Here is a 15,035-nt window from a genome sequence, read left to right as displayed (position 1 = left end):
CAGTCTCTGCATCCCACTCCATTCAGTTCCCCCAGCTGGGCTCTGACACATTCTTGCTTTCTGTAATAACTTGGGCTGGGCTGGAATGCAGGGCCCTTGATTGCAGATGCAGGGTTGTCTGAGTGGCTGGACCCGAGTGGCTTGCCCACCCTGTAGCCAATGTTGGGTCAGATCCACACAAAACACAGGCTAAGGGCAGGGAAACAGAGAGGCCCTAAAGAGATGCTGGGTACATCAAGACAAAAACATGTCCAGGGGTTGTGGCTCAGAGGTAGAACACTCGCCTAGCATGTGTGAGGCACTGGGTTCGATCCTCAGCACCACACAACAATAAAATATGTGTCCTGGCTGGGTTGGATGTGGTGGTGCATGCCTGTAACTCCAGTGACTTGGGAGGCTGAGGCAGGAGGATCACAAGTTTGAGGACTGTCTCAGCAACTTAAACCCTGTATCAAAAATAAATAAACAAACAAACAAACAAATAAGTAATAAATACATAGGTCTGGGGATACAGCTCAACAGTAAATCACCCCGGGTTTAAACCCTAATATCCCCTGCCCCCCAAAAGTAAACTGGGACACAAAGATAGAGCCCCCAGAAGGTTTCTATGTTTCCTAATCCAAACTATTGTGTGAAATTATGTTAACTAGGTGACAGGCTTTTATTTCACAACAAAAAATGGTCCTTTAAATTCAGATGTTCCAGAAGAGGTACTCTTGCACTTAATTCACACTAAAGTGTAAATGCAGGAGCAAGGCAGCTTTTATTTTTATTTTTGTAGTTGTGGATGGACAGCATGCCTTTATTTTGTTTATTTTTATGTGGTGCTGAGGATTGAACCCAGTGCCTCACATGTGCAAGGCAAGCACTCTGCCACTGAGCTACAGCCCCAGCCCTTCTCAGTACTTTCTAATTTTTTATTTTCAGATGGTCTCACTGAGTTGCTATAGATGGCCTCAAACTTGTGATCCTCCTGCCTCAGCCTCCCCAGTCACTGGGATTACAGGTATATGCCACTGTGGCTTATTTATTTGGTTTTTTTGTGGTATTGGTTTGAAGACAGAGACTTTTTTTTTTTAAATTAGAGCTTTATAATTTATACATGCTAGTTGGGTTCATCCTGACAACATCATAAATGCATAGAATTTGATTTCAATTTGTGGGCCCCCCCCTTTTCTTTTCCATTCTCCTTCCCTCCCTTGTTCTCCTTCCTCTACTCTGCTAGTCTTCCTTTTGCTCATCATTTATTTATATTTGATTGCTGAAACCAGAGACTCTTGGTCACTAAGCTATATCCCCAACCCTTTTTAAAAATATTTTTAAATTTGTTTTTGCTTTTGTGCTATGCTGGAGCAGTCCTGGAGGTCGGACCTAGGTCGGTGCACAGCTAGGCGAGTGCTCCACCCCTGAGCTACACCCCTAGCCCCGATGTCTTTTATTTTGAGACAGGGTCTCACTAACTTGCTCAGGCTGGCCTTTTCTTGCCATCCTCCTGCCTTAGTCTCACTGAATCACTGGGATTGCAGGCATGTGCCACCATGCCCAGCTGAATCCATCATTTTTAACTGTACAGAATTGGGTAACCTTCCCTTTGCTCCACAGAGTTCCTGTCCTCAATCAGTTCCTGTGGCCAGTCTTGGAGAGGATTTCACAGCGAGTCAGGAGACAGAGTTTTCTTTTCTTTTTTTCTGCACATGGAATAATGTAGATGTTAGCATCTCAAGTGTGCCTGAAAAAGACAGAAGACCAGAATGAACAGGTGCCTGTGGATATCCAATGAGACCAAGTATCATAGGTGGGATCTGGAATGTTCTCCAAAGGCTCATGTGTTGAACGCTTGGTCCACAAGGCAGCAATGTTCAGAGGTGGGGATTTGGGGAAGTGATTGGATCCTGAGGGCTCTGACCTCATCAATGAGCTAATCAATCAATGGGTTTGTGGTTGAACGGACTTTTGGGAATGTGGTGGAAGCTGTAAGAGGTGGGGACTGGTTGGAGGAAGAGGGTCAATGGGGGTGTGCCCTGGGAAGGTAGATCTTGTTTTAGACTCCTTCCTCTCCCTCTTGCTCTGCTTCCTGGTCACCATGAAGAGAGCAGTGTTGCTTTATCACACCCTTCCTGCCATGGTGTTCTGCCTCACCCCAAACCCACATCAAAGGGGCCAAGGGACCGTGGACTGAAACCACTGAAGCTGTGAGCCCGAATCAATCTTTCCTCCTCCAAATTGATTTTCACAGTGATGGCCTCAAACTTGTGATCCTCCTGCCTTAGCCTCCCCAGTCACTGGGATTATAGGCATGTGTCGCTGGGAAGGCATGTACACCTGGGAAGCAAAAGACTGGGAATGATTTACATCCTTCCAACAAATCTAGCTCCTGATTCTGTTAGGCAAAGCTAGTTTCCAGTGCTTGCAATCCTGACTGACAGAAACCTAAATGTTCAACCAAAGGGGATGATTTCAATAAAGGGGACACCCGTAATGTGGAACACTGTGCAGAAGTCAAAAGAATGTCAGATCCGTGCGTACTGACCTGGAAAGGTCTTTGACAAATGCATGAGGACAGTGGTACAGTGCATTACATTTATCTAAAACTTAAAAAACAAAATTATATAATTCTGGATGTCTCTGTGTGTTACCATAAGAATGAAATGCCATAGGAGAAGGACTTAGCCTTGCTCTTGATATATCTGCAGGTCTTGAACAATACCTGTCACATAATAGACACTAATATTTGTAGAGTGAATGTATTGTATAGAAAAAGCTCTGAAAGATACATTTCAAATAGAAAATAGTCATTTCTTAAAGGAGAGACCAGAATACAGGAGTGGTAGATGAGATAATTTTATTTCTATTATTTGAATTTTTTTTCTTAAGGAAAATATCTTACAATGTTATTTGTATTACTTGTATAGTTAAACAATATAAAAAGAGCTAAATCTTGACAGGTGATGGGAAAACTCCTAGAATGACATTTCAAAGATTGTATCATGATAAATACCAATTAAATGGCAAAGAAAGGGCAGGGGAATGGGTATTCCAGGTGGGTAAGTAATATTTTGGTTGGACTGCTGGCTATTTTGATTTTTAAAAAAATATATTTTAAAAACATCTTTGTTTTATTTATTTTTTATGTGGTGCTGAGGATCGAACCCAGTGCCTTACACATGAGAGGCAAGAGCTCTACCACTGAGCCACCACCCCAGCCCCAGCTACTTGAAGTTTTGAGATAGAGTCTGACTTTGTTGCCCTGACCGGCCTCAAAGCCTGGGCTAAGGCCATCATCCTGCTTCAACCTATTAAGTAACTGGCACTACAGGCATATACCATTGTACCTAGCTATTGTTGGCTATTTTTTTTTTTTTTTTTGGTACTGGGGATCAAACTCAGGGGCACGCAACCACTGAGTCACATCCCAGCCTATTTTGTATTTTATTTAGAGACAGGGTCTCACTGAGTTGCTTAGTGCCTTTCTTTTGCTGAGGCTGGCTTTAAACTTGTGATCCTTCTGCCTTAGCCTCTGGAGCTGTTGGGATTATAAGCATCTGGTTATTGTTGGATATTTTGATAACAGAATAACATCATATTTTTTGGGGGGGGTGGTACCAGGTATTGAACTCAGGCACCTGGCCACTGAACCACATCCCCAGCTCTATTTCGTATTTTATTTAGAGACAGGGTCTCACTGAGTTGCTTAGTTCCTGTCTTTTGTTGAGGCTGGCTTTGAATTTGTGATCCTCCCGTCTCAGCCTCCTGAGCCACTGGGATTATAGACGTGTGCCACCATGCCCAGTAGCATCACATTTTTATTTTTATTTATTTATTTTTTTGTACTAGGGATTGAACCCAGAGGTGTTTTACCACTGAGATACAGCCCCAGCAAACACACCCCCTTTTTGTCTTTTTTCTTTTGAGACAGGGTCTCACTAAGTTGTTGAGGCTGGCCTTGAAACTGGTAATCTCCTACCTCAGTCTCCTGAGTTGCTAGGATTATAAGGCATGTGCCATAGACTTTTGGTTTTAAAAAATGCTTGTAGGGCTGTGCACGGTGGCGCACGCCTGTAATCCCAGAAGTTGGGGAGGCTGAGACAGGAGGATCGAAAGTTTAAAGCCAGCCTCAGCAAAAGTGAGACTCTAAAAGTGAGACCCTGTCTCTAAATAAAATACAAAATAGGGCTGGGGCTATGGCTCAGTGGTTGAGTGCCCCTGAGTTCAACCAGTACAAAAAAAAAAAAATTGTAGGGGTAGGGATATCGTTCAGTTGGTAGAGTGCTTACCTCCCATGCACAAGACCCTGGGTTCAATCCTCAGCACCACACACACACACACAAAAAAAAAAAAAAAAAAAAAAAAAAGAAAGAAATCATCCTACTACTCATCAGACTCAATACTGACACAAAGTTTAGAAACACACTTGATGCTTTTATATTGTGATAAGGGCATCAAAATGTCCTGCTTTAATTTAAGAGGGAACAAGAACAAAAGTGGAGGTGGGAAGGATGCCTCCCAAGACTGAAGTCCTCTGCCTTGATTGAGGATGAAGTTAGAGCCTGGGTTCACAGGCTGAGCCCCTTGTCTTTCTTTCTTTCCATCTTGTTTCTTTTTTATAAAAACTTCCTTCCACATTCCTCCTTTCTTACCCTCCGCTGTCTTCCATTTTATGAGTTCATTTTGTCTCCCTGAAACTATTATAACTCCTTGAGGGCTGGGGTCACTTCTCTGTGACCTTTTGTTCAACTGGGCTGCCGGATGCCTTTACTGTCTCGGATTCTGCTGGATTGCCACCCTTATCACCAGGCTGACAATCGGTACCTGGATAGAGTAAAGATGACTCAGGGGAGTCGTGACACCTTCCGGAAACAAGGTGTGCAGGCGTGTCAGCTGAGCGCATATTTCCACGGCACTCAACAATAATATTTGCTTTGAATCAGAAGTCACAGTGCAACAGTTGGTTTTGAGGAGAAACACACCCCTCACAAAAGTAACTGATTAAACTGTAACTACCATGTAATCTATGCTCCTTATCACACAGCAGGGGGAGAGGTGTGTTCTCCAGGAGGCGGTGTGGCATCAATATTCTCCATGTTATCTTGCATGTTTATCTAGTCTCACTACGTGCCAAGACACTGTGCTACTATGTGGCTTTTCAGAGATTTTCCCATTTAATTTTCAGAACTATCCTGTGAGAATTATTATTATCCTATTTTACAGAAGAGGAAATTAGATCAGAATGTTGAGTAACCTGTTGGAGCTCATACAGCTACAAGTGATGGACCTGGGATTTGAACCTGGGCTCCTAACCCCAGAGTCCACCTTTAAACCATTTCCCCCCATATTGTACAAAACTGCGATTTTTCATCAAAGGAGATGAACCAGAAATATAGTCCCATGGTTTTCTTTCTAGTTGTGGTGGTAACACTTTAAAGTTTTCAATGTTTCTTCTTTTGTGGAATCATCCATTTAATCCAATCAATCATATTCTGGGTCCTGGAACAAAACTTAAGACTTTTTGGGGAAGAGCAGAATTTGAAGTGTGTGTGTGTGTGTGTGTGTGTGTGTGTGTGTGTGTTTGTGTATGTGTTACAGAGGACTGAATCCAGGAACATTCTGCCTGTGAGTTACATCCCTAGTCCTTTTTATTTTATTTTGAAATAAGGTTTCACTAAGCTGCTGAAGCTGACCTTAACCTTGGATTCTACTACCTCAGCCTCCTGAGTTGCTGGGATTGCAGGCATGTGCTGGGCCTGGTTTAGGTTTGTTTATATCAGCCTTGACACAGGCTGGATTTTCCAACACTGTCTGGGGTTTAATGAAAAATTTTACCAACAGTGGTGTGCACCTGTAATCCCAGCCACTCGTGAGGTTGAGGCAGGAGGATTGAAAATTTGAGGTCAGCCCGGGCAACATAGAAGACTCCCAACTGAAAAACAAAACAAAAACACCTCCAAAAAAGGAAAAACAAAACAACAAAAAACAAAACAAAAGAAAGAACAAAGTTCTCCAAAGGGCAAATGGCTGGTGGTATAGCTCAGTGGTGGAGGGCTTGCCCCTGGGTTTGAGTCCCTGCACCACCAAAAAAGGAGAAGGAGAACGAAGAGGAAGAGAAGAAGAAAATGTCCTAGATGTATGTTGTATGTCTGTTGAATTTTATGTTTTTTTTTTTTTTTTTAGTTGTAGATGGACAGCATGCCTTAATTTTATTTGTTTACTTTTATGTAGTGCTAAGGATCAAACCTAGTGCCTCACATGTGCTAGGCAAGCCTTTGCCACTGAGCTACAACCCCAGCCCCTTATGTTTCTTTTCATGTATTTACTCAATAAAGATGATTTGTTAGTAGTAATACTAAATGTATTTTATTTTGATACATTTATCAAACTTTTTTTGTGTGTGTGTGGTACTGAGGATTGAATACAAGGTCTTGTGTGTGCCAAGCGCTCTACCACTGAACTACACTCTAAGCCAAAACAGTCTCAATAAGTTGTTCAGGCTGGCCTTGAACTTGTGATCCTCCTGCCTCAGCCTTCCAGCTCTGAGATTACAGGTGTGCACCACTGTGCCCAGCTTCAAATTTTAATATAAAGTCATCAATTGAAAAAATCTATTAGGACATGTGATTCAATTTTTTAATTTGGATAATATAGTCTGAGGATTTGTTTATATTAATTTGGTAAGTATCTACAGAACAGCCATCGTGTACCAGACACCATGGAAAGAAAACTAGATGTAGTTTCTGCCCAGTTGAGGCAGGAAGTCTGGCTGGGAAAGCTCACATGAAATCAATAATCACACAAACAAATACGTAAGTTGATAAGAGCTATGAAGAAAGAAGAATTTATGAAAATTGAGAGTTGGAAACTGATTTCCATATTGGGGCTATAGAAAGCCTCTGAACCAGTGACATTTACTCAGAGACCTAAAAGATGGTAAAGCGAAAAATGGGACAGTCAGATAAAAACAACACAAGAAAAGGCCCTGAAGCAAGGTAGAATTTGTTGAAATATTTAAAAATGTTGGGAGTTGAGGCTGTAGCTCAGTGTTAGAGCATTCACCTAGCATGTGTGAGGCCCTGGGTTGGATCCTCCTCACCACACAAAAAATAAATAAATAAAATAAAGGTATTGTGTCCATCTACAACTAAAAAAAAAAAAAAAAATTCTTAAAAAAAAAATAAAACTAAGCCAGGTGTGGTGGCTTAGGCCTGTAATCCCAGCAGCTTGGGAGGCTGAGATAGGAGGATCACAAGTTCAAAGCCAATCTCAGCAATGGCAAGCTGCTAAGCAACTCAGTGAGACCTTGTTTCTAAATAAAATACAAAATAGGGCAGGGGATGTGGCTCAGTGGTAGAGTACCCCTGAGTTCAACCCCTGTACCAAACCAACCAAACAAACAAATAAAAATCCCTAAAATGTGTGGTGTCACCATGGGCAAAAGATGTGACTTATGCAGTCAAGGGGGAGAAATAAAGAATGTCCATATTCTTCTGTCCTTATTTGCTTTATTCACTCAAATCACTCGATACAATTTTACCCTATAGGTTCTTAATCAAGAAAATGACAGTCCTTAATGCTGGTCCCTGCATGGACATAATCAATTCACAGCAAACAATTCTAGATTAATTCTAAGCACTGCAAACACACTTAATCATGACAGGCTCATGACAGACATTCCCTCTGCATGCTAAGCTAAAGTCTCAAGCCTTAGGCTCTAAGTCCAGCAGATGGACATTCACTCAGACCAAGATCAGGTCAGGAACCAAGGCAGGCTTCTCTTGGGGTGGAGCTGACAGCCAGTTGAGGTGGTAGGGAGAAGTCGTGGCTCTCACCAGGGTCAAGTTGTGGCTGTAGAGTTTGAGTGCGGTGAGGAAGATGTGAGGATCAGGCAAACGATGAGAAGAGTAGGGATGTCCATCCAGATCCTCAGCAGGTGTTCCAGTGTGAGGGCATCAGTGTCGGCTGGCTGAATGTCAATTCATTTGCTCCATCATTTATACTAAATTTTGGGGCTTCTGACCACCCTTTCAATCCCCATTAGCGGCAACTGGGTTTCTCAGTGATGTCATTTGCCCTGGGGTTAAAGCTTCTGGTCTGGTCAGAGACTTCACTCTGTGTTTGTGTGGGTGGGGAGAAGTGATTTGTTTGTGCCTGAGGGCCATGCTGGAGGGCTCTGTAGGTATGCCTGGGGAGACTGAAGGTTTCAAACTGGAGTTTTATTTATTTTATTTTTTTTTTATTTTTTGGAGGTGCTGGGGATTGAACCCAGGGCCTTGTGCACATGAGGCAAGCACTCTACCAACTGAGCTATATCCCCAGCCCTCAAACTGGAGTTTTAAGTAGCTTAGGCTAAGGCCTAAGGTCATCCTCACACGTGGGTAGAGCTTTGTGGAAGAGAGGGAGGGTGCTGGAAGACTCTCATAGGGAAGAACATCAGAAGAAACAATAGGGGAGGAAATCTCTTAAAAAAAGTCCAGCATAGAAAACAAAATAGGAAAAAAAATTATGTTTTAAATTTATAGTGTTCTCACATCTTTTGCCTCAGTTAATCTTTAACAGAAGCCAGTGACCCAACGGATAAGTGAAATTATGGTTATATGTACCACTGAGGATTAAGGCTCTCTTCAGGACAGTTAGGCAGCTCTTGGTTCCACAATTCACACCAGGGAGGCAAACTCTGGGAAACCAAAAGGGAGTTGGTAGAATGAAGTACAAGTGACCTACTGCTGCTGTGTAGAACAAAAGAAGGAAGGCTTTGGATCACATTGAAGAGTAAGAACAGTGGTCCCTGGGTATCCATGGGTTATTTTGGTCTCAGGATCCCAAGCCATACCAAAACCCAAAGATGCTCAAAGCCCTTAGGTAGATAGAACAGTATAGTATTTGCTTATAACCCAGTCAGATCCTATCTACTTTAAATCATCTCTGGATTACTTAAAATATCTAATGCTCCATAAATAGTTGTTATACTGTACTGTTTAGGGAATGATGACAAGAAAAAAAGTCTGTATGTGTTCTGGTACAGACTCCGGCCCCGGAAATGTTTTGGATCTGCTGTTGGCTCTGGAAGGGAACTGGCAGAAAGAGACAGACTATACTCCGTTGCCATTACTGTGCCTCCTCTTCTAAGTAGCTCTCTCTCTGTATCAAGGTAGAAAACAATTCTTGCTCTTTAGAGAGTGGCTTTTTCCCCTGGGTACTGGGGATTGAGCCCAGGAATGCTACATCCCTAGCTCCCAGACCCCCTTCTTTTGATTTTTTTTTTTTTTTTGGTACCAGGGATTGAACGCAGGGGTGGGGGGATGCTGGGGATTGAACCCAAGGCCTTGTGCATGCGAGCCAAGCACTGTACCAATTGAGCTATATCCCCAGCGCCCCCAGCCCTTTTTAAAATATTTTATTAGAGTCAGGGTCTTGCTGAGTTGCTAAATGCCTCGCTAAGTTGCTGAGGCTGGGTTTGAACCCGCGATCCTCCTGCCTCAGCCTCCCAAGCTGCCGGGGTCACAGATGTGCACCACGCGCGGGTTCAGGGTGACACTTAAAGTGACTATCAAATTCAACAGTTCTGTAGTTCTACTTACATAGCAAGAAAAAAAAAATGACGCTTATGCTGGGGATTCCTGACAGGAACCTCAGAGTCCCTGACATCCTTAGAGTTCATTAAAACCAGAGCTTTCCCGGGGCCTCCGGGCTGGGTCTCTCCCGCCCCTCGGTTCCGCCAGGGTGGGAGCCACCAATGACCGTTAGGTATTTGAATGGACCAATAATATGTAGCCAGTCCAGCTGCGGAGGGGCGGACGAGTCATCCAATCGCACGCGAGATGGGGAAACACCTTAGCCAATCCAAAGCTCGGGGCGGGTCCTGAGTCGGGGGGCGGTGGAAGTGGTTGCTGACGAAGATGGCGACTGAGGCGCGGAGTGAAGGGGAGGTGCCAGCCCTGGACTCTGGCCGGAGGTGAGCCAAGTTCTTGGTCAAGCTGCCAAGGAAACGAGGCCCTGGGCTGGTCGTACTGCCGCCCTTGCCTTGGGTCACAGTGACCCACGGGGCCGGACTTTCTTCCTTTCTCGCACGGCGTTTTTCAGAGTCGCGCCTGCCAGGGCAGACCGCTCCTGCAGCTGCCTGCTGGAGGTCCGCGCGCGGCGTAGGGCAAACCGACCCGCAGTTGGTGGCAGCGCTGCCCTCCGGGACGCGGAGTTTTGCATGGCTAGCAAGCTGAAGCCCAGAGCTGTTTAGCGAATTCTCCAGCGTCACACAGCGTTCCCAATCTCCGAGTTTGAGTCAAAGCCAGGATTTGAGTGTTAATTAGAAGTGGATTAGCTTTTAAACCTCTCTCCCTTCAGTTTTTTCATCTGTCACGAATGTAATGATGTCTGTTTCAGAAAACGTCAGGAATGCATAAAACAACTAAAAGCCCCCAGTTATCGAGCCTGGCAAATAACAACCACTAGATTCGTGGTAGATTTCCTTTTTCCCACTAGAAAAGCTGAAGAAAAGATCGGTCCGGGAAATCATGACTTTTATTTCTACAGCGCCTTCTTTCTTAAACACGCACACCGAGATGTAACGTTTCCAGGAAAAAAATCCTGATGGATTTGCCCCAGTCTTAAGGCTGAGGTTGTCTTAAGTGATTACAAATGTCTATCTCTATCTCTGCCTGTCCATCTCTCTCTCTATCTTATCTAGATAGAATTCAATAGAAAGAGCTTATTTACGTTGCTTCAGTGCAAATCGGTAGCATACTTTGGTTTGGCTTCTTTTGGTTCCTTTTGCACCCATTTGAAGGGTCCAGGAGTCTTGGTTGCTTCTGAGCCAAGATGAGTTCGGTTGGATGTGTTATTTCATAGCATTTTTTTTACACGAGAAAGAGTTTTCTGCTCTGAGCTGCCCATAAGTGGTTGATCATTTTTGTTTGAAATCTATATAAGGGGATGAATAAATTGGATTAGGTCATCCCTCATCCAACTCGAAATCCTGAACTGAGATGCAAATCTGGGGACAAATAAAATACTCTTCTATAGCAAGAGTAGTTTAAATTCTTTTATAAGATATTGCCTGGGCTGGGGTTGTGGCACAGAGGTAGAGCGTTGGCCTACCATGTGTGAGGCACCGGGTCTGATCCTCAGCACCACATAAAAATAAAATAAAGATATTGTGTCCACCTATAACTAAAAAATAAATATTAAAAAAAAGATAGCGCCAATGAAGTTTAAATTTTGAGAATGTTAGTTACATGGTCAGTAGGTTCTTAACCTGAAACTGTTTAATCAATTCCATAATTTAAAAGAGAAGTTCGGTTTTTAAATTCTTTTCTTCCTTTTTTTTTTTTTTTTTTTTTGCAGTACTGCAGTACTACAGCATTGAACCTGCATGTTAGGCAGGCACTCTACCACTGTGCTACATTCCCAGCCTTTTTTAGATTTTATTTTGAGACAAGGTTTTACTAAGTTGCCCATGCTGGCCTGGAACTCATGATCCTCCTGCCTCAGCCTCTGGAGTAGCTGGGTTTACAGGTGTAGGCCACACACCTGGCAGCTTGGTGTTTCTGTAAGGCTTTAATATAACATGTTTTTATCTCAAATTCCCAGTCCTTAGCTTTGTACAGGTGATCAGTAATGCATTAGTAATAGTTTTTGCCATTTCTTTTTTTTTTCTTAAATTTTTAATTTTTTTAGTTGTAGTTGGACACAGTGCCTTTATTTATTTGTATGTGGTGCTGAGGATCGAACCCAGTGTCTCACACATGCTCTACGTGTGCTCTACCGCTGAGCCACAACCCCAGCCCGTTTTTGCCATTTCTAAGACACAGATATTATCTTGTGATGAGATATCCCATACCAATTCTCTTTTGCCCTGCAGATACTAATCTAATATTCTCTTGGTGGTGGGGCTCCTTATGTTTCATGAAGAAGAGAAAAGAGTTGTGATTTGCACAGATTAAGACATTTGAGGGGCTGGGGTTGTGGCTCAGTGCTAGAGCACTTGCCCAGCATGCGAAAGGCACTGGGTTCGATTCTTAGCACCACATACAAATAAATAAAATAAAGGTCCATCAACAACTGAAAAATATTTTTAAAAAAGACATTTGAATTTTGAATGGAGAATACATAATCATCTATTTAGAACTGTCTTGTTTTCTATTCCTTCATCAAGATCTTCAACCTGCTCCTAATAATTAGGAGTGAGAGTTGGTGCAGTGTTGTACACCTGTAATCCCAGATGACTTGGGAGGCTGAGGCAGGAGGAGCACAAGTTTGAGGCCAGCCTCAGCACCTTAGCAAGACCCTGTCTCAAAAAACAAACAGGGACTGGGGCTATAGCTCAGTGGCAGAGCTCCTGCCTAGCACATGTGAGCTCCTGCCTAGCACATGTGAGCTGGGTTCGAGCCTCAGCCCTACATAAAAATAAATAAAAACGAAGGTATTGTGTCCATCTACAACTAAAAAAAAAAAATTAACAAAAAAGAACCGAGGGTGTACTCGGTGGTAAAGTACCCCCGAATTCAATTCCCAATATCATTTTTTAAAAAAAGGTATGCCTTAATATTTAATTTTTCTAATTTTCTGGAGACTGTTCTCATTGTATTGCTCAGGCTTGCCTGAGCAATATTAAAAATAAAATTGGTTAAAAATATTAAAAAAAAATCTATATTTGTAACCCCAATGTGTTCTATAAGAGAGTGCTTGTTTCTAACTTCCTGTTAGACATGTTCAAGTTATTTCAAATCCTGCTTTAGAAATCGTTATGTAGTTGTACAGGATTGTCACTTTCTCTTTTATGACCTAATATAAGTCTCTAGATTTATTTCTTTTTCGATAGTGGAAAGAAAAGATTTTAATTGGAATCAGATGGCCCCTTCTGAGTCTTCTTTATATGAATGCGTTACAATTCATATTACACATATAGAGCAGAATTTTTCATGTCTCTGGTTGTACACAAAGTAGAGTCACACCATCGTCTTCATACATGTACTTAGGGTGATGATGTCCATCTCATTCCACTGTCTTTCCTATCCCCATGCCCTATCTAGAGATCATCTAATTCTCCCATGCCCTCCACCCACCAACATTATGAATTAGCATCCTTAGAGAAAACATTTAGCATTTGGTTTTTGGGGATATTCTAATTTCATTTAGCATTATATTCTCTGGCTCCATCCATTACCTGCAAATGCCATGATTTTATTCTCTTTTAATGCTGAGTAGTATTCCATTGTGTATATATACCACATTTTCTTTATCCATTCATCTACTGAAGGGCATCTAGTTTGGTTCCACAGTTTAGCTGTTGTGAATTGTGCTGCTATAAACATTGACGTGGCTGTGTCCCTGTAGTAGCAATGCTGCTTTCCCTTCTGATGAACATTTAATATTTTTTTATCTAAAAATGTGACCTCTTCAAGACTTGACTTCCATCTTGTTTTCCCTATTTCTCCCTGTAAATGCACCATTGTGCTTAGTATGTGGGAGGCCCTGGATTCCATCCCCAGCACCAAAGCAAAACAATATAAAACAAAATAAAACTAAGAAACTTTAGAAAATTGGTATGGAAGGGTTAGGGTTAAGAAACATAGGAAATAAAGGAGCATTTTAAAAGGATGGGCACTACCAAAAGCAGACCTTGTGGGACAGTTGTTGATAGTGAGCCCTTCAAGAAGTGATCCCGGAGAATAGAGGCTATCCTCAGATCAGGTAAGGAGGTAGGATTCCCAGAGTGGCAACTTTGTCTTATGAAGGTGAAAATACAGAAGAGAAGGCTCAGTTAATATTATTGGCAAGCAGATTCCACATTTATATTTGTTAGTATTCTTTCAGTTATATGTGCCAGAAACTTAAACTAGCTTAAATAAAATGAGACATTATTAATCAGCTCAAGAAATGGAAAAACTTGGGGTTAGGTCAAGTAAGGCTTAATCTGTACCAAAAATCTCAAATCTCAATATTTTTAGGTATCTCCCTCTTGCTTTCTTATATTTGGTTTCCTCTGTATTTGCTTCATAAGAAAGCAGGTTCTTCATAAAAGGTGGCGATAATGGACCACTAAAACATCTGTCTTACATCCCACCAGGTTAGCAGTTTTAGCATTTAGCAAGAATCTTGAAGGTGAGTCTTTTCCCAATTTGGCTTTGTGGGTCTTTGAATCAGTGAGGGGAATAGAATGTTTCTGTTTAAGCTTGGATTATGTGCCCCTACCTAGTGCCTGCTGAATCATATGGATTGAAAGATGGGGAGAAATAATTGCCCAAAGGAAAATGGGGGTGCTGTTACCAGAGGAAGGGGGAAATAGTGGGCAAAACCAACAGAGGTTCATTATGCTGCCTTTGTACTGCTCCTGCATATATTCCTCACACACGATAGGCATTATTTTTTTATATGTGTATTTTAGTTATAGTTATATGCTTAAGGTTATGTTTTGAAAAGGCCTTACCATTTAATGTGTGGAGAAAAACATATTTCTTTCTTTAAAAAAGAATTTTTTTTTAGTTGTAGATGGACACAATACTTCATTTTTATGTGGTGCTGAGGATCAAATCCAGTGCCTTCCACATTCGAGGCGAGCACTCTACCACTGGGCTACAACCTCAGCCCTCATATTTCTTAAACAACTAAAACCCAAAGAAATGCCTCTTATTTAAATGCTAGTTACCCCTCATCCATCCAAATCCTACTCATCTTTATGATCTGGCTCAAATATGGATTCTTTTTTTTTCTTCTTCTTTTTTTTTTTTAATTTTAATATTTATTTTTTAGTTATCGGACACAACATCTTTGTTGGTATGTGGTGCTGAGGATCGAACCCGGGCCGCACGCATGCCAGGCGAGCGCGCTACCGCTTGAGCCACATCTCCAGCCCTGTTGGATTGATTTTAAATGATCATTTGAGTGATTTTTTTTTGTTCAGTTTCTTTGTCTCAGAGAAGCCATTTAATTTTTTATGTTAGTTGATAAAGATTGGTGGTTAGTTATGTAGTATATGAGTCTTTCTGGCAGGCTAAAAGTATAGACAAAAATCTTAAGAATTTTTAGTATGTGAATTTGTGTAGATAGGA

General features: G+C 42.0%; 1 protein-coding gene and 1 non-coding gene across 3 annotated transcripts in view; one reads left to right on the top strand and one right to left on the bottom strand.

Moving 5' to 3' along the window:
• Window positions 1–8,232: 8,232 nt before the first annotated feature.
• Trnam-cau (transfer RNA methionine (anticodon CAU)) lies at window positions 8,233–8,305 on the bottom strand. Its single transcript has one exon. It is a non-coding gene; the product is annotated as a tRNA-Met (tRNA).
• Window positions 8,306–9,871: 1,566 nt separating this feature from the next.
• Window positions 9,872–15,035, top strand: part of Arhgap19 (Rho GTPase activating protein 19) — a 49,529-nt gene continuing 44,365 nt past the window's right edge. For both annotated transcript variants that reach the window (XR_003301380.2, XM_026394748.2), the window contains exon 1: window positions 9,872–9,943. Coding sequence is in view for 1 of the 2 variants with exons in the window: in XM_026394748.2 (XP_026250533.2) it covers window positions 9,888–9,943 (56 nt within the window). In the remaining variant the exon portion in view is untranslated. The remainder of the gene's footprint in view (window positions 9,944–15,035) is intronic.

This window comes from Urocitellus parryii, chromosome 5 (genome assembly GCF_045843805.1).
Source record: "Urocitellus parryii isolate mUroPar1 chromosome 5, mUroPar1.hap1, whole genome shotgun sequence".
NCBI classification, from domain to species: Eukaryota; Metazoa; Chordata; class Mammalia; order Rodentia; family Sciuridae; genus Urocitellus; species Urocitellus parryii.
This window is presented reverse-complemented; position numbering and strand designations above follow the sequence as displayed.